Source organism: Suricata suricatta, chromosome 9, assembly GCF_006229205.1.
Source record: "Suricata suricatta isolate VVHF042 chromosome 9, meerkat_22Aug2017_6uvM2_HiC, whole genome shotgun sequence".
Classification (NCBI taxonomy): Eukaryota; Metazoa; Chordata; class Mammalia; order Carnivora; family Herpestidae; genus Suricata; species Suricata suricatta.
Genome location: NC_043708.1, coordinates 75002729 through 75023180, shown reverse-complemented (window position 1 = coordinate 75023180; position 20452 = coordinate 75002729). Strand labels below are relative to the sequence as shown.

Below are 20452 nucleotides of genomic sequence, written 5' to 3'. Positions count from 1 at the left end.
ACATTTTCCTTAGGTAGCCCTTGTGGGTTTCTTAACACACCTTTTCACTTTGCTGTGATTGAGCTTTACTTTGCCTCAAGCTTCAAAAGCTAATCAAGTTTACTGCATCCAGATGTTTCTGGTCTTTCAGCACAGTGAAGTGGCACAGAATCAACATGAGTTGATTAACCATTTAAGGATACAAGAAGCCTGCTGAAAGAAATTCCTAAAAAGAAAAAAATAATAAAAACAAAACACACAAATGAAAATAAAACACAAAAACAACAATAACTAAAAACAAAAACAGAAAACCAAGATCATCCCACAAAGCCTGTTTCAACAGCAAACTCCTAAACCCAAAGAAGGAAAGACAATTCTAAAAAGAACCTGGGGTCAGTCAGTGGGATTGTCCCAATCCCAATTCCCAGGAAGAGGGAGAGAAATGCTCTTTCCACTCCAAATTGGTGTGAGGCACCCAGACCCAAAGCAGGATTGCACAGACAATGACCTAACAGAGCAGAGCACACAAGATGGCAGAAAGCAATGTGCTCTTATTTGAGCAGAGCAATTCAGGCCCCGTAAGTTAACACTTGGGCTGCTCACTGAGCGAATGACGTCCACTCCAGGACCTCCAGCAAGTCCCCTGCAGGATGGCTTTGATGGGTGCTGGTCATTCCTTTAGCTGGCACTTCACCAAAGTTCCAAGAGCTCAAACACTGGTGGTGGAAGAGCCCCGGGCAGTGGGCACAGTGTTATCAGGATGGCACTGGAGGTTTGAAGGGCTTCAGCTGCCAAGCAAGGTAGTTACAGTGTCACTAAGTATAAATGACGCTGATGGCTTTGCAAGTGGCAGAGGGCCTCTTAGCATGAGCACCAGCTACCCCCTAGGACTAAGAGGACTCCAGAAGCCACAGTTTAAAGGGACAGGTTCTCTGAAATAAGCTTTATTTTTATACTTGAACAAAAGGTAAGTTTCTAGTAATTAGGGGGAATCATTGAATGATAAACTCTACATAAAGGAAAATCCAAGCAGTAGCAAGTCTGAAGTGACTGAGGGCACACAAGGACAGTGTGGGACTCGTGATGAACAACAGTTTCTTTCCCAGCTCTGCCAAGGCCTAGGCTTAAATGTTCATAGCACAGAACTTCGACAACACACCTGCAATAGAAATTCTAGAGTCTTATACACCCGAGGATAAATAAAGAGCATGGAAGATGTAAAAGCATAAGACTTCAAACACCTTGAAATGTCTTGAATCTAATCTCACTGTTTCTGTATCATCACAGAGTGGCAAATTTTTTGTTTCCCTTAAGGCAGGGAAACCAATGGAAGTAACATGAAATGCTTTAAACAATACACCAAAAGCTTGTAAGCCTCCAGTTTTCTCAACAACAGTTTAAGAAAATCACAAGGAGGGGCACCTGGCTGGCTCAGTTGGTTAAGCATCCGACTTCAGCTCAGGTCATGATCTCACCGTTTGTGGATTCAGGCCCTGCATTGGGCTCTGTGCTGACAGCTCAGAGCCTGGAGCCTGCTTAAGATTCTGTGTCTCCCTCTCTGTTCCTCCCCTGCTCACTTGCTCGCTCGCTCACTCTCTCTATCTCAAAAATAAGCATTAAAAAATTTTTTTAAAGAAAATCAGAAGGAAAATGCTGTAATTTCTTCAAAATTAACAATAAATGACAAGGCAACACTATGCTGATATCAAGAAATGGGGTAAAAAGATAGGTAGCTGCAGGCACTTTATCTTGATACCCAGGGAAAGGACATCAGCGGTGTAAGGAGCACCCAGAACCCTCTAAGAAGATGAAGCTCCAGATCTGGGCGCATGGGAAGGAAGCACTGCCCCCTGTGGGAACGGGCTGGGGACTTGGGAGAGCCAGCCCTTGGTCACTGTGCTGTCCTCAGCTCACCCAGCAGCACTTCCGTTATGGGTCCTTCCCGCCCCCATCTCAACCAAGACCTTAGAAATCTCTGCAAATACATTTCATGACAAGCTAAGATTGAGAAAGCCACAGATGAGGTCAACTAGTGTCCTGACTTTCTGGCAATGAATTATATCTCTGAAGTGGATTTAAAAAACCATCTATGACATTCAGTTACTTCCCTACTCAGCAAATGCTCATCATTATAAGGAAGACTACCACAATATACTGACAGGAACAAGATTTAGATCACCAATATGAACTAGGAATCAGAAGTCCCAGTGTTCTGGTTTTCCATGAAAGCAAACATTAGCTCTTTTCATTGTTCAAATTGTGCCAGATCATGAGAAAGAACTTGGTAGGTGGTTCAATTATTGTAACCACCAACATTTCAATTCTGGAAAAAAATCAGCTGTAGACAGGAAGACTGGAAGAGCTGTAAATATCTTTTTCACCAAGGCTATGACACTTTTCATTCTGTAAGTCAGGCACTACAGGAAAAAAAAATTGCAGTAAAGTAGTTGAGGTCTTGTGAGAGTCAAAAGTTTGCAATTGTATAAATGGAGGATAAAAGCCATCAGGATATAGAAGTGAAGATTCATTTGCCAACTCAAAATGCATCTGTATTCTCGATCACTGAAGTCACTTATGATACTGCAGAAACCCACATATTACTAAACCCCCCCCAAATTCAAGACATTCATGTTTATCAGTGAGTAGGAAGGGAACAGACTAATCTTCATATACACACATATCTGAAGACAACCAGCAAAATATAAGCCTATATTATATGGATAATCTTCAAATATCAGGAAGAAGACAAAAGAGCTTTCATCCAAGATACATAAATATATATATTCAATTAAGATACACCATCCTCTCCTTCTTGTGTTTTCTTTCCCTGTGAACCTTCCAGTTAGAGTAAAAATATCTAAATGCCCATTCCATTTTAACATATTCAAGCAAAGCTCCTGGGAAGGTTTCCAGAGAGTTAGATTGCTTTAAAATTGGCCATGCATTAAATAAAGCTTTGTCTAACAGAAGTGAAAGAGTAACTGATACAGCCTCTGTGCGTTCACTCCCCACAAGGTCCCCGTAGCTCAAAAGCATTCTCAGAGACAAGCCACAAATCGGTTTGCAACTCTGGAGAATCCCACTCTGCCTCCTCCAGCACCCCCACCAGCGCACAACAGTATGAGCAATACCCCTGCTCTCCGAGGAATGTGTAATCTACCTGCTCGCTTCAGTTCCCCAAAGGTTCTCCTACATTTACACACCTGCCCACCCCAGCCCCGTCATTGAATCCATTGCATTCACCTTTCATCTCTGAGATTCATTAATGATAACCGTGCAAAGGTTCCCTTTAACAGCACAACCGAAAAGAAAAGCCTTCAACCTTACATTTTACAGTGAAACAAAAACTCAAACTCTGGCAGTGCTGAAGTCGCACTAAAAGCCACTGTAGCAAAGCATGTATTCCCGGGTACCTGCCTTCTTTTCCCATTACCTGCTTCAGTGTACTTCAATCCCACTTTTTCTTCTGTGTCTTTTGTCTTTGGGGGTGGCCAGACAGCTTGGAGTCTGCCCGGAGTCCTATCGTCCTGCTCAGTGGGGCTCTGGTCAGGCTGTTGAAAAGTGGGGGAAGAAAATAAGTTAAGTGAAATGTGGCCAGTGCCAATTAATCCCTGAAAACACACTAACTCTAACTCTAAAATTAATTTTAATGGCCTACTGTACATTGCAATCATTCACTGTAATTGAAACTTCTCACTGCGGAATGACCCTTTTCTCTTTTCCAGAAAAGTAAAGTGATCAGTGGGGGAGGGAGGGTGAAAAATCAAACACACACACACACACACACACACACACACATACCCAAGGCCATGTGTGATACAACCATTAATAGATGGTGTTTATTATACAACTATTTAAAAAGAAATCACAAACTTTGAGCTGAAGATACAAATACAAATGTACTATAATCAGGTACATTTATAGGAATGTTTATAGATAAATCCCAAACAACTCAGCTGTAGGTCAAGCAAGATACATCTCTCTAAAAACCACACGTTGCTGATGTCCATTTGTTTTCCTTTCCTTTCCTTTCAATAAAGGAGATGGCCTTCACATTCAAGCCTCTTTTATAGGGGTTGAGTTTTACAACTAGGAGAATGCTATATCGTGTTTAGTTTTTAACCACATCCTAAGAATGTTTTCAAAGATTTTTAAATTCTTAACGTCTTAACTGATCAGGTATGTAGGAAAGGATAATAATTGTATGCTGAGTTTACACGAAAATTCTATTCATGGTTCTCATGAACCTCTAAAATCGACTAGACAGGTCTTTGTTAGTCTTTATAAATTATCTGAATTAATTTTGTTGAGAGTAGCAGCCTGCACTAATTAGGTGGTGACTGGGTGCTAACTTGATTTAATCTTCACAACTGCCATGGAAGGTGAAGGTTATTCCCTGCATTCTGCAGATGAGGGGATGGAGGCTCAGAGTGAACCAAGGTCACCCAGTCAGGGAATAGCAGAGTTAGAATGAAAACCAGGTCTCAACCTAAATCGAGCAATCAGGATGCCATGTAACCAACCCGGGGACATCTTAATCCTATCACGAATACCTATTTTTGCCAAATGGCAGACTTTCAAGGTTAAAATTTAGTTTTTGCGGAGGTATAATTAGGTGGTGAGGAAATCTGGGCTGTATCTCCCTACTGCATCGCTGTCTCGTGCTGCCTAATTTTTATAAGAACATCTACTATTAATATTTCAACTCACAGTGACAGTTTCCCTTTCCTACCCACACATCTTAACATATATCCCTTTTATGACACTCCAGAAAAATATGAAAAAGACAGAAAACGCAGTTTCACTCCTTACAAGGATGATTTGATCGTAATTCTCTTTCACCTAGAAGAGACCCATTAACAACAGGTAACTGAGCCTCGCTTTGACAGGAAACCTGAAAAATACAGCACTGCATCTTATGAAAAAACACAAAAGCCAATTCTACATACGCTTTTGGACTCAGAGGGGCCATCCCCTGGCCTTGACCTGGATCGTTCAAACACAGCTCTCAGGGACTCCTTCTCATGCTTCATCTTGCGCTTAAGAGCTTCCAACTCTGAGGTGTCAGCTGTGGTCCCCTTTTTGGGGGGACGAATGAATATGGCTTTAAAGGCCTCAAGGGCGGTCTCTGGGGGCTTTGGCTTGACCTCTCCACCCTGGGTTTGGGCTCCGCTGGGGCCACTCTGGCTCTCCTGGGCAGCACCACAGCCCATCTCTTCCTTTCTAGGCTGCTCAGGGGCTCCTGCCCTCGCTTCTGCTTTGGGCATGTCAAGGATGAACAGCTGAGAGAGCTGCTCCAGGAGAGTGGGAGGGGCCTTCGGGTCAGCTGTCTTCTCCCCAGTCTTCACTGTCTCGGGCCCTGCCTGTGCCAAGGACTTCTGAACAGGCTGCATCAATTTGAGCAAGGCCAGGTCTCCATCCTTTGGTTTAATTTCAGTGATGGTCTTCCCTCCCTCACCTGTAGCCCCTTTCTTCAACACGCGAAGCCCGCTAAAAAAGGCTGGCAGCTGGAATGACTTCTCTCCAGGGACTTCTTTTTTAGATGCGGCATTGTCGGTAACACCAACAATCATGTTCTGGTCTGTTTCCGCGGGTGGGACTTGGGAACTGTCTTCTTCAGCTTGCCCTTGGACGGGGCTGTGCTCTGTCTGAAGGCCACCATCACCAGGTTCCGGTTTGCTACTTATCTCCGATGGCTTCCTTTGAGGACCTTCTGCACAGAGCTCTGCATCATCCCTTTCCCCACTGATACTATTTTCCCCACAATCACGTGGCTTCTCTTTGGGCTCCTGAGATGGCTCAGATACAACACTGGGGGACTGTGGGCGACTAGTGTTGCTTCCTTCCTCTGGCTGCTGGCCACCATCATCAGAGTCAGAATCACTGGTGGTGTTCACAAGAGTCCCACGAACCAAAATGACATCGTCTCTGTTCACACTTTGAGTAGTGAGTGGAAGAAGCTCTTGACCCGGGAGAGAAATCCCTGCGTCTGCTATGCTCTGATTTCCCTCGGACTCCGTCTCCATGCCTGCTGCGTTGCCATCATTTCCCGGGTCAGGTAGGACCTGGGCCCCTGGCTTCTGCTGATGGGTGCCATTGCTGGGATCATCCAGCTGAGGTATTGGATCCAGGACCAGACTGTGGAATGCCTTCAGGACCGCGTCTTCTTCTTCAGGCTTCACAGATTCGAACTTACTTGTAAACCCAAACAGAGTCTTCATGGAAAACTTGCTCAGGATTGACTGGGCCACTTCAAGTCTGGCTTCAGGTTTTTCTGGTTCTGAGACATCATCACTGCCATTCAGAGAGTCTCCAACGTCCTCCATGTCTCGTCAATGCCCTCGGTGCAAGTTCTGACTTTTGTCACTTGCCCTACTGGCTCAGCTTATCCACACCATGGGCTCTGAACTTCCAGGACAGCGAGAGCAACAGGACCCGGCAGGCTGACTCCGCCCCAGAGTAACAAGCACACTTGGTCTCTTTCAGGTCATTCGCTGTGCCTTCCTTCCGGTGTGGGCGAGGATGGTGCGCCCAGGGCCAGCGGTAAGGAGTCGGCCAAGCTTAATGCCCAGGCGCAGCCTAGGCTGCGCACCTTACTGTACGCGGACTGGGGAGGCTGCTCAGCTGGGACTTCCGTATTTATTCCAGGGACAAAAGGGGTTTTGTCGGAGGGAAAGTCAGTCGGCCCCTGTCATCCCGGCCCAGGACTTCACTGCGAGCTCCGCCCCAGCGCCTGCTTGCAGTTCTCCCGATAGCTTTCAACTTCCTCATTGGTGAGCAAGGGAGGCTCCCGAATGTGCTGAGCTGGCGAGCAGATCCTACAGCCCTCAACCCCCACCCCCTACCCCCACCCCGGAGCAGCCCAAGAAATTCACAAGTGAATCAGCAGGAAAATGATGAAACGTTTCCCTTTTGCCATCTAAATTTTGGTCGGAAGCCTGTGCACCATCCAGGCCAAAAAACCCAACAGCACACACAGATCAACAGCCACTTAAAAAGCCCAGAGCAAAGAAATAAAAGTAGGGAAACAGATGATCTCAAAATGCCCCGAACTCTCAACAGCAGTTGATTTACTGCTCTTGAAGCTGTCTTTTTTTAATGCTCTCTTCCGTTTCCCTGCAGGTTTCATCAGGAATGCAGATTTTAGCTGGCGGGGCAGAGGGGGGAAAAAAACCCACAGGACTGGTTTCAGATTACTGCTGTTTTAGCTCTGCCCGGGTGTCTCGCTGTTCTACAAACAGGTACTTAGGCAAGCACGCCCACCACGCCCAGTGGCCACCAGCCTTAGGCCTGCAGAGTAAACAGCCTCAGCCCAGCAGGAATGATTACCCTCCACACGCTCTGTGCCAACCCCGGGGTTGTGCCCAGCAGCACGGACTTCCTGGTTTCCTTAGGAATCCTGATGGCTGAAGGGCACCCCTCTCTGCTTCAGTGATCCAACCAAGTGAAACCTGGGATGATCCAAGGTAACACACAACCAGCCTTGTTAGGAAAAGCAATTCATCAAAGGTCCCCAGGGAGCCACATTCCCCTAAAGAGAAACACATCTGAAAGGTCTCTGGCAATCAGATTTCTATCACTTTGCCTAAAACAAGGACAGACAAAATCACCACCAACCATCAGATCAAGGTAGTTTCCAACACTCTGATCATATGCTGGGAACCTGGCAACGAAGGACGTGGAAAAATTGCCGCTTTGTTTCCTAGCTGCATGACTGACTCTGGGGACCGCTTTCCGTCAAACCTGAAGGTCTCAGTGTTTTTCAAATCTGGTCCAGTCAGCAGGCGTCCAGTAAGCACCTGGGATGGACAAGTCACTGCACTGGATCAGCACAGTCCGACTGGCTTAAGAGTAATCACCGGCTCTCTGAGCAAAGCTGCCAGAAGATTGAGCCCGAGTGTTAAACACAAACAGCAATTTATTCTCTGAGATAGAAGCTGGAGCCACAAACAAAACAGCAGTCTTGCTTGATCCACATCAGGGAACAGCCGTGAATGTCACACGAATGACTTGAATCATGTTCCCCAATAAGCATTAACACTGAGAAATTTTGACTGCAATACATTTCTAGTTGTGTGTTTGAAAGGAACCCTCACATAAAAAGGGTACACATTTTCATATCCCACCAATCCCTACGGGAAAGTTAAGACAGCACTTCCTGGTTTGACCTTGTGTTTAAATGGAGACTTTCCCATTCACTCCTGGTGCTAGTGTGTTTGGGATTATTAACCAGGGCACACTTCATCAAAAGGCCGCCATGACACCCAGAAAGCTTTGTGGGGCACCATTCAAGTCTCAGAACAGCTTCCTGTCCAGAGGAAATGCCCTGTGATAAAAATCAGACTTCTGCTTCTTTAAGACTGAGGAAAAAAGGAATCACCACACCAGGTCATACGATCAGTTTTCTTAAGAACTACATAGACCACCCACACTGGGGTGTGAGGAGGAGTCAGTGACACCTATTTGGTGTTGGTCTTTTTAACTGAGAGGCCCCATTTTCTTGGACCTAACGAATTATTGGTATCTAGAATAAGTTTCTGAACACTGCCAGCAGATCTGGGTTAAATGGGACATAAAGTGTTCCCAAAAAGTTATTGGTCTTTCTATACAACAGCTTGAACGGGGTGCCTGGTGGTTCAGTCAGTTGAGCGTCTGGCTTCGGCTCAGGTCGTGACCTCACCGTTTGTGGATTCAGGCCCCGCGTCAGGCTCTGTGCTGACAGCTAGTTCAGAGCCTAGAGCCTGCTTCTGATTCTGTACCTCCCTCTCTCTGTGACCCTCCCCTGCTTGCACTGTCTCTCTCTGTCTCTCAAAAATAAATTTTAAAAAACAAAGAAAAAAAATTTATACAACAGCATGGAGCAGAATTATGATTTTCAGCATTCTCTCAATACACCCGGATGCCAATACAATTTCATGGAAGGTATGGCAAGTCTTGAGTTCTATGAGATGATTTGATCCCAGGCCCTTGGCTAGAAGTACATAAGGTATTAGTTTTATTTTAAAAGTTAAGCAACCATGGGGGCACCTGGCTGATTCAGTTGGAAGATTGTGTGACTCTTGATTTCGGGGACATGAATTCAAGCCCCATGTTGGGTGTAGAGGTTACTTAAATAAGTAAAACTTAAAAAAAAAAGTTAGGCAACCACGACCAAAAGAACAGTCCAGGAATTGTACCTCTAGATATTTAGTTGGTCGCCTCTCACTAGAACATAAAGTGTATTTTAGCCTCTGAGATGACACAGAAGACCAACTTCACAAAACACTTAATGTGAGAATGATCATTCTTTCCCCAAGCAATTTAAGGGAAAATCTAGAGTGGCTCCTTATAAAAACTAAAAATCAAGCAACAATGCCTCGGTGGCTTGTTTACTAGTCACAGACAAGACACAGCATCCCCTGGAGTCAAACACATTAAGAAGCTTCCCTGTACAACCTTCCTTCATTTACAAAACATAACTCTGTTATAAAGATGTATTCATCCAACAATCATCATTAAGCACCAGCTACCTACCAGGCTCCAGGGATGTAAAGATGGAGAAAACTCCAGCCCTCCACCTTCATGAAACATGAAGTTAAATAGGGGAAATCAGCCAAGAAAGAGGTGACACTTTGTTCATAAATTGTAACTAAGTACTTTATACCTCAGACTCAGTTTGAATAAGAACTGGTGAACCTAAAACCATTTTTTTTATATTTACTTATTTTTTTTCAATATTTTATTGTCAAGTTGTTTTCCATACAACACCCAGTGCTCTTCCCCACAAGTGCCCTCCTCCATCACCACCACCTCTTTTCCCCCCTCCCCCTTCCCCTTCAACTCTCAGTTCATTTTCAGCATTCAATAGTCTCTCAAGTTCTGCATCCCTCTCTCTCCCCAACTCTCTCTCCCTCCTCCGCTCCCCCTGGTTCTCCATTAGGTCTCTCCTGTTTTCCTGTTAGACCTATGAGTGCAAACATATGGTTTCTGTCTTTCTCTGCCTGGCTTACTTTGCTCAGCATGACACCCTCAAGGTCCATCCACTTTCCTACAAATGGCCGTATGTCATTCCCTCTCATTGCCATGTAGTACTCCATCGTGAATATATACCACATCTTCCTTGTTTTTGAGAGAAAGAGAGAGAGTGTGTGAGCAGGAGAGGGGCAGAGAGAGGGAGACACAGTATCTGGAGCAGGCTCCAGGCTCTGAGCAGTCAGCACAGAGCTCGATGCAGGGCTTGAGCTCACAGACTGTAAGATCATGACCTGAGCTGAATTTGGATGCTTAACAGACTGTACCACTCAAGTGCCCCTGGACCTAAAACAATTCTGAATGAAAGCAAGCAGTTACCATCTAAGTATTAATAGGAATAAGAAAGAGCAGCATGGTATTTCAAATAGAACTTTGAATACTGACTCTCAGACTATTAGAAATGTTACTATTGCTGGTCATTTAAGAAGACAAAAAATGTTTGACCATAAAGTTCAAATAAGAAGTCTGCCAATTTTTTAAATCAATTTATTTTTCATCATGATAAATACTCTAATTCTCATCCCCTATTTCCCTCATCCTCACACCCAACTTGCCTCTGGTAACCATCGGTTTGTTCTCTATAGTTAAAAGTCTGTTTCTTGGTCTCTCTCTCTCCTTTTTCCTTTACTTATTTGTTTCATTTCTTAAATTCCACATGGTAAAACCATATGGTATTTGTCTTTCTCTGACTGAATTATTTCTCTTAACATAATACACTCTAGCTCTACCCGTGTTGTTGCAAATGGCAAGTTTTTATGCTTTTTTATGGCTGAAAAATATTCTTTTGTGTGTGTGTATATATATATATATATATATATATACACACACATATATATATATTTATATACACATATATATGCCACTTCTTTATCCATTCCTCTACTGATGGATGCTTGGGCTGTTTCCATATCTTGGCTATTGTAAATACTGCTGCAATAAGCACAGGGGTGCGTGTATCCCTTGGAGTTAGTGGTTTTGTATTTTGGGGGGAACACCGAGTAGAGCAATTGCTGGATCATAGAGTAGTTCTATTTTTAACTTTTTGAGGAACCCCCATCCTGTTTTCCAGAGCAGCTGCACTAGTTTGCATTCCCACCAGCAGTCGAAGAGGGATTCTTTTTCTCTGCATCATCGCTGACACTTGTTTTCTGTATTACTGATTCTGGCTATTCTGAAAACGGTGTGAGATAATCTCTCATGGTACTTTTGATTTGCATCTCCCTGACGAGTGATGTCGATCATCTTTTTGTGTGTCTGTTGGTCATCTGGAGGTCTTCATTGGAGAAATGCTTGTTCAGGTCTTCTGCCCATTTTTAATTGGATTATTTGTTTTTGAGCACTGAGTTGTATCAGCTCTTTATGTATTTTGGATACCAAACTTTTATCAGATATGTCATTTGCAATTATCTTCTCCCATTTAGTACACTGTCTTTTAATGTTGTTTCCTTCACTGTGGAGAAGCTTTTTATTTTGACATAGTACCAATAGTTTACTTTTGCATATTTCCTTTGCCTCAGGAGACCTATCTAGAAGAATGTTGCTACAGCCACTGTCAGAGGCATTACTGCCTGTGCTCTGTTCTAGGATTTTTAAGAAGCCTGCAAATTTGATCCTAGTTGATTGATCTTGAAAAATGAGTCTATTTAATCCTTTAACATTTTCAGGAAGAAAAATAATCACTTCTCCTGAACATCATTTATCTCAGTGTCTTATTCTGTGATGAATACTTATTAAATACCTACTACACAAAACCAGTAGGAGCCAAGACTTTCTCCTTTACAACCTCTCCTGAATCTCTTTTGTTCTGTAGGGGCCAAGGGCAGGCCACCCCAAGACGGGCCACTTTGTCATTAAGATTATTTTGTGTTGAAGGCAATTGAGATCCTGCAGGCTCAAGAGAAACTTTTTGCCCTTCCCTTCACCACACAGAAAAATCTAAATTGAGGGTTCTTCCCAGAATAATGGTTATTACCAGAGATAAATTTTATCTGAGTGACCCATCTATCTGGCAAGATAAACATCCAGCTCCCAAAAATCTGCTGTTGTTTCATGTGAATAGCTTTCCTTCCCTTTGAAGTCCCAGCCTCTACCCCCTTTTTCCCGTAGGATGCCATGTATGCCTCATTTTGCTGTCTTGGGAATAAACCTGTCTTTGTGGATTCCCTGTGTTTACGAAATTAAATTTGATATTCTCCTGTTCATCTGTCTCATGTCCATTTGATTCTTAGAAAGAGACAAGAAACTCATGTTTCTTGACAGTTCTCTAACCTTGAAACCCTTAAGCCCTCTAACAGCTAGACCTGTGAAAAAGGCCAGATAAAATGATCCACCTTAAACAACTAAGTTAACACAGGTAGCATTTGACCATGTGATGTTCTTTGTAACTATTTGTTAAAAACAAATGGTACCCAGCCCAGCTACTTTAAACCTCAACACATATTTGCGTGGAAAATTTACTACTAGTGAATCCTCCGTGTTTCTCCCTTCTCACCATCCTCTCATACTAAGGCTGAAGGTAACTGCACCTCAGGTAATAAGAACATTAGTCCAACAGATACCCGGTGGGATAAGCCTAAAAGGGTGGTTGCAACAAAAAGGCACATCACTTGAGACCAGTCAGTAGAACCTAGCTTCGTGCCTCTCATAAGATTAGAGGCATCAGCATTAAAAAGTATTTTTAAGTCATTTTGCAGAAATGGGACATTGCTTCAAAGAAAAACTTCCTAAAGTCTTCTCAACCTCTATTCTTTGGAATCCCCCACCTCAGTTTAGATAATTCCCTCCCACATTCTCATAAAACCCCAGAAAGGTAAGGGAAAAGTAGAGCACCTGAGGTTAATTTCACAGCATCAGGCTACATGATTCTCCTCCTGTTTCTCTTATCCAATTTATTACAAGTTCTGGGACTGTTTTTAACGACTAATCGCTTCTAGCTTTTAAAGTGGTTCAACGAAGTTCATGTGACAATTGCTTGAGAAAGTAGAAAGGAGTTAAAATTACTAAAGGTAAGTAAGGGTATAGAAACTATTTCTGTGGAAGACAAGTTTATACCATGGGATTGGGGAGAAAAGAAGGAAGCTGTGGATAAAGATGCGAGTGGGGTAATGGGTAGAGATGGGTCTTTTGGTCTAGGAAGGATGTTTTAACTTAATGAAGATGGACACAAATGATGAGATCGGAGGAAATGATGAAATCACAATACTCAAAAAAAGACACTTGTTAAATGAATGACATCTTGTGAAAGGAGCTCAGGAATATGAAAGAATGTGGGTAGAATCAAATTGGTGGGAAGCTGAACAGGACTTCAGAAATACTAGAAATCGACTAGTTCCACATTCTTGCTTTACAGAAGCCATTTGAAATCAAGAGAAGCTAAATTACTGGTGCCAGTTCACACTGCTCAAGTAAGCAACAAGATGGGAAGAGAGGGGTCCTAACTCCTGTTCAGCTCCCATCTTCCTACTGCCCTGGCCCGTGAGCTTACCTTCCTCCTGAACAGCATCCTCCTTATGCTCATTTTCCACATCTTGGAAGTGGAGTCATGAGACCAAGTACAAGACCAAGTCAGAAACCTCCTTAGGCATCTCTTTCTGTTTCGGTTTTGTAGTATCCTCCCTGATTTCATGGTGTGCCTTCCCTCTGCTCACTAACACAACAACACTTATAACACCCTGTTAGGTCAGCCCACAATTAGCCAGCAACAGGTTTTACTAATTGTTTTTTTTTAAACACAATAGGCTGCACCTGCCCTACTTCAAGGGCAAGTCTAAGTGATTAAGGCCTTCTCCACTGAGCAGTCTTAGCATAAACTGTTTCTAAGACTGGTCCCACTGAGCAGTACCAAATCTCTAGGGGAAAGGGGTTGAACGTCAGTAACAAACTAGACAACTCTGAACGTCAAAAAGAGAGGCTGGGGCATACTTGTGAGGATGGAAGCAAGTAAGAGAGCAGTGTGTTTGTGATCTTTCAATGATCAGGAACGAGTGCAGTGCGTACAGTTAAGATCCTGGCCATGGGTCCTGGGCTTACATCTTACTCTGCTCCTTCAAGAAGCTTGGCCTTGGGCAAGCAACCTATGCCTCAGTTTCCTCACCAGGATACTGGCAATAAGAAAAGTATCTACTTCACGGGTTATTAGGAGCATTAAGTGAACTAATGACCTTGACACGCTCATCAATGCCTGACACATAGTATGGATAAGACATATTTTCATAGTAATGTACCAACTTTTTCAGGGCCATCAACCTGCACTGAACAGATTTTTTTTTAGCCTTGCCAATATGAAACAAGTATTTATTGATAAACTGACAGCCAATATAGGAAGCTGCCCCTCCTAATTCCCTCCTCCATATCCACTTGGGCAGAGGGGTCCTTTGGTCTGAACAGGATCCTTTGTTATAGAAAGGTCTACTAAGTACAACACCTACCCATACCACATCTGGGCCAAGAGTGAATAGAGCATCAAAGAAAATGCTTTCAAGGGGTCCCTTTCAATGTTTCAGGGCCAATATTCTCTGGATTGCTTTTCCATATTTATCACCTGAAGGGAGTAAATTACCTTAAAATTCACCCAGGTGGCCACTGTACAAGGAGACTGAGTTCATCATGCTCTTTAATAGTTTTCCTGTGCTCCAAGATGATTGTTAAACCAATTCAATCATTTCAGAAAACAAGTAAACAAACAAAAACACATGAATTTGCATTTTCTCAAGAAAATCCTTTTCTCAAGAGTCTGCTGATACATATGGCTGCTGAAACTCAAAAGCGTGATCCCTAAGCACTGTGACCTCGGCCCAGTGTAGGGAAGGAGTGCTCCCAGTGGCCGTCCTGGGAAAGTGCCCAGGTCATCCCCAGCAGAGCACTAACCATTTTCTTCTTTTGTTTGTACTCCAAGTCATTAGACTTCAAAGGGTTACTTCATTTAAAATCCCCTTTCTCTTACAAATACCAAAATCAAGGCTGAAATAGTTATTACATTCACTAGTTAGGATCTTACTATCAAATATTTCTACATCTGATTCCACCAAACAGTATCAAAGGTTCTCCAGAAATAGATTCAATGTCCAGAACAAAATAAAATAATGTAGGAAAAGGAAAGGCCAAGACTTAAGTTGTGAAGCTGGAGAGGAGGGGAGAAAAGGAGCATTCTTTAAGGGACACAATTTCCTGGGACATATTTGTGAAGGTTTCTGAGCTTTTCTAAAATCAATAATATTTATGCACCACATGGACAATCACTTCGGAAGGCATGGAGTCCATAAAGAAAGTATTTCATCGCGGCTAATGTTGTTCTTGATAACAGTTTTAGCTAAAGATCTGGAATCTAATAAACCATAGATAACCTATTCCTGCCTGTACTCTCCTTCTTCCCAGATAGTAAAAACGGCTTCCCAATAGCCATTGGCTATGCCGTAACTGTGTATCTCTTCCTTTTCCTTAAGTTTTTTTTTTTAAGGTAAAAGTTATCTTAGGAATATTAGTTCGAACACCAAAGATCCAGGTATTATTTTAAACTAATTTTATATTTAAACAAGGCAACAGCAAAAATTACGACAGGTATGGATTTACCTGAAACAAAATGAAGGTGGATGAAAAAAGCAGGCATGAGGGAAGAAGGGGGAGAGAAGGAGCACTTTTTAGGGTGTTTTTGTTGTCCCGAGTGGGCACCATGCTATGTTCTTTATGCAAGGCCTCTCGTGCCTTCCTTATAACCCTACTATAACTCCACAAAAAGTATCATTAACCTCATTTTATAGATTAATGCTGTCCAGTGCCAGTTTCTACAGAGATGGAAATAGTCTCTATCTGTATGTCCAAAACAGTAGATACTAGCTACAGTGGCCTCTGAGCACTTAAACTATGTCTAGTGTGACTGAGAAACTAAATTTTAAATTTTATTTAACTTTAATTAATAGCCACCTATGGCTAGTGACTGGTGTTATGGACACTGCTATAAATGTTAACACTGAGGTTCAAAGAAATTAGGTCAATTCTAAGATTATAAAACCAATGAGTATCAAAGCCAGGATTTGAACTGGATCAATCTGATTCTAAATGTTCGTTCTTTTCATCACGATAAAGCCAAACTATAGTATTTATAATAGTTCTCCTTCAAACTGAAAAGTCTGAATGGAGGCAAAATAGATCACCTCATTACCAGAACCAAATGGCTACTGAAGCTAGAAAGACTTTGCCGAGGACAGAAAGGAAACAAAGATATGAGCCCTGATTTTATCAGTAATGGTTGCTTTAGGTTAATACTCACAATTTAGTTATTTTAAGAGAAGAATGTGGAAACAAGTGTGAATATATTAAAATTCAAAGGAGAAAGCAAGGTAGGCATTGTCACAGCTATGATCCTATTCTCAAACACAGTTAAAGAGAGGGCAAAGAGAAGAGGGAACAAGAGCTATGGCTTTGAAATGGGACATATTTGGGTTCAATATGAAATATTACTTATTAATCACATACTAGCTGTGTCAGTTAGGCAAGTTCCTTAACATCTATGAACTAGTATCTACATATATAAAATGGGAAAAATAATATTTAACTCATAGGACTGTACTAAGAACTGAATGTGCTAATATTCTTAACCCAGTGCTTGGTTCATCACCAAAGACATTCAATAAATAGGGGCTGTCCTTGTAGAGTGTGGTTAGTTGCAGGAATCATGGGTGAAAGAATCGCATTTTCACAGACATGAAATATACTCACTGTTGCCTCCATTTTGTACATCATTTGAATTTGGGATTTCAACAAAAGTATATATAGCATGACTGTCACTTTCAGTGCCTTAAAAAGTATCATGAAATATTCTGAAGGAATGTTTTAGCAGTTCCTAGAATCAAGATATTTTATTTTCTGTAGATAGAGAGGGAAGTTTATGATACATGTTATACACAGGACATTTATGGAATAGCTTCAGTTCTTAATGCAATTTAGAAATAATGGTAATAACAAATCAAGATGGCTTCATTAAAGCCTATAAAAATCAAAAGATCTGAGAAAAATAACTAGGCCACATACACTGATATCTCACGTTAACATAGGAGTGCCCTGAGCATTCTCTAGGCAAAGGCTACCACACTTAAAACTCTAAATGGGTCATATGGGATTGTCATTTTAACCACAAATGTCCATGTGTATCCTGGGGAGAGAAGAAAAATGCTTTTCTGAAATACACACATGGAACATAAATGATACATGCAGAGAGCAGGCTTTAAAGAGGCCACATGATGCTCACAGAACTCAGTCCAATGAGTACACACAGAGCTGTGGTTTTAAGACAGAAAGGGGAGGCTGAAAAGCAATTACCTGAACTTTAGGGAAACCAAATAAAATACTTCTACTGCAATATTTCCAATTCACTTAAATACAATTCCTAGAGAAATTTCTCAGTATTTTTATAAAACTCAGTTCTATTCTATGTTCTCCCAGGCTTTAAAACCCTACATTCTCAAGAGTCCAAGTTTTACATGTGCAACTATTTAGTGCATGCTCCAACAGACAAAGAGGAAATAAGGACAATAAGTTTAAGGATCAAGATCAAAGAAAATGAGTTTCACAGTTCCATTAACCATTAACATAGTTCAATGGGTAAAACAAGTTCTTTTTGTTTTTAAAGAAATCTGAGATGTTATGAGATGTGTCATTATCTTGCAGTATATACAGAGGACAGCTGGATGTCAAGGGAAGAATGGAAAACAGCATAAGAACTAGATGTTTGACATGAGCAGGGATTTCTATTTAAATATGATAACTAATTCATGAATATGCCATTCAAACAATTCTGGTTTGAAGGGTCTCAATTGGTTACTAAGTTTTCACTGGGGACTAAGGTTTTGAAGAGTTAAAATTCTGCTAAATATAATTAAGACTGATGGAAATAAGAAAAGCAACTCTATGTAAAAAAGTAGAAAATGTGTAAGAAAGATAAAAGGAATGGAAATACATTTTTTGTCAAAGGTAAAAGAAAGTAATGTTGTCCTAAATGAGACTAGTTGTTTGGAGATAAATGGCTTGGGACAAAAATTCGAAGGCAAAGGAAGGTTGTAGAACATTCCTGAAGGGAAATCTTTGGAAAGGAATTTTATGTGTGGTCAGGACGGACTAAGTTGAAATGGATTCTGCTTTTCTCTCTCTATTCAAAAGACAAAGTTTTCTTGGACCCTTGATCTGCTCTTGATAAGAAAATGTAAACCAATCAGGGTTTTTTCCCCTCTTTTTGTCTGCCTAGAAAACCAAAGGTTCTGTTTTGTCTTTATCAAGGCTTTGATTACTTAGTTAAAACTTGCCAATGGTAAAGGAGCTAAGTTTTGCTAACAACTATATAACCTTACATATTTGCCTTTAGAATCTCTATTGCCACCTTGGGTAAATAAATGATTTAAAGTTTTAAAATTTGTAATGATCTGTAATCTATTTAGGATATGCTTTATAACACTCTACGGTTTTAACAAGTTTCCCAGGATTTAAATTGTAAATGAAGTCTTTTTGATCAATTAGGCCTTTTTTGGTATGTTAAGTTACTCTGTAAACAAGGTCAAACAAATAACAGTAAACCTTAGGTTGTACTGTTTGGTAAATACTATAACTGCTCAAATATAAATGCAATTCCTAAAGTTTCACTGTCTTGGTAATAAAGGTTATCACTTGATACTCTGATTATCAAAGTGTCATGTGTCACAGAAATGACCAAATTTCCTTAGCAATTGCATGATAATGAATTCTCATCAGATTGTTAACCATGTCCATGTCTGAGATTTCTGTCATTTATAATTATTCTGATGCTCATATTAAACATGTTTCATCTTCACGATTTATAGAAATGATTTTTAGGACAAATACCAGTGTTCAATAGTTTTAAGATTAATACTAAAATGGGTAAGAATTTCCAGAACTAAAATGCTGCATTCAAACTGAACAAGAATTAGGAACTTGGAACTAAATGAACTGAAGAAGATGGTTATAGTTTTGCAACTTTGGTTTTGTTTTATTTTTAGTGCTAATTTTTATTTTTGAGAGACAGAAAGAGTGCCAGCAGGGGAGGGGCAGAGAGAGGGAGACACAGAATTGTAAGCAGGCTCCAGGCTCTGAGCTGTCAATACAGAGCCTGATGGGGGGACTTGAACTCAGGACCATGAGATCATGACCTGAGCTGAAGTTGGATGCTAAATCAACTGAGTCACCTGGGCACCCAGCAACTTTTGTTTTGAAATATTGCTGGTTCTCTACAAGTTTGCTCTTCTTTGACATTCAGGAATGTGATAAAGTATTCATTTGTGAACACACTGAAGTATTTAATTTTTGACTCTACCTGGACCCTCTAAAATTCAAAAACTCTCGGTGACTTTTCTTCCTTTCTTGAGAATTATAATCATTTACAAAAGTTCAATAAGAATCTTCTTCTTGTAACAGGACACCATTGGAAATACTGGTTATTTTACCAGGGCTTTGACTGGAATGTCATATTTGAGAGTCATGCATAGACTCAGATATGACCATAGAGCTCTAAGGAACTAAGGTTGACTTAATGAGACACGGAGCCGTAAAGCCCCCTGGAAATGTTGGCCTTTTATCTTGCCTACAGAGCTCCCAGCAGCCTTACCAGGTGAGTAAAGAATGTCACTTCCTGGGAGGTGCAGGAACCTCAGGATATGTTGGGGACCTCATGGAAAGGAATGTTCCCAAATCTACAGGTATATCAGGCATGTCTGATGGCAAGCAGTTGGCTTGGCTTCTGGCCTGAAGAGGCTGTGAAAAGCCTCAATCTAGATTCCTTATAAAAGGTTCCAGCAAATCAAATTATAATATATCTATATGATCACTATTCTTGCTGAGCTTACGTAAATAATTAGGCCAAGTTTATTAAAACGTAAATGAATTAGTCTTGATTTGGCTATCTCTGGAAATGAGGGTTTTAAGAGAAAAGAACTATGTTTTTATAGATGTTAAAATCTAGTTCTGATTGTCTTTAAATGTTTGCCTAAACTAGACAACTTGAGGTAAACTTTAGAAAAAGTGTCATAACATTTCCTGTATGGACAAACTTCTGTGCTTGTTATTCTGTGGGGATAATAACAAAACCTCACGGGCATATAATTAAACAACTACAAATTGGGATGGAGGGGTGCCTGGCTGGCTCGGTTGACTGGGCATATGACTCAGCTCAGGTCATGATCTTGCAATCAGTGAGTTCGAGCCCTGCATTGGGCTCTGTGCTGACATCTCAGAGCCAGGAGCCTGCTTCAGATTCTGTGTTTCCCTCTCTCTCTACTCCTCCACTGTTCACACTCTGTCTCTGTCTCTCAAAACTGAATAAATGTTAAAATAAATAAATAAATAAATAAATAAAATAATAAAAAATGGGATGGCTTCCCCCAACAATTATATATGAAAATTCTTTTCTCACTGTAGACCTATCAATAGATAAAGACTACGGTGCCTTATTAAGTTATTCACT

The 20452-nt window shown here is 41.4% G+C and overlaps 1 protein-coding gene across 2 annotated transcripts in view; it reads right to left on the bottom strand.

The window, feature by feature from the left end:
• Window positions 1-20452, bottom strand: part of FMN1 (formin 1) — a 391026-nt gene that overhangs the window by 286345 nt on the left and 84229 nt on the right. The window contains exons 1-2 of one of the 2 annotated variants that reach the window (XM_029951577.1): window positions 4929-6563; window positions 3413-3530 (exon numbers count right to left, since the gene is read on the bottom strand). In XM_029951577.1, coding sequence (XP_029807437.1) covers window positions 3413-3530; window positions 4929-6305 — 1495 coding nt within the window. In that variant the 5' untranslated portion in view covers window positions 6306-6563. Of the gene's footprint in view, window positions 1-3412; window positions 3531-4928; window positions 6564-20452 lie in introns of those variants that run through there. The other variant, XM_029951580.1, reaches the window with a different exon arrangement.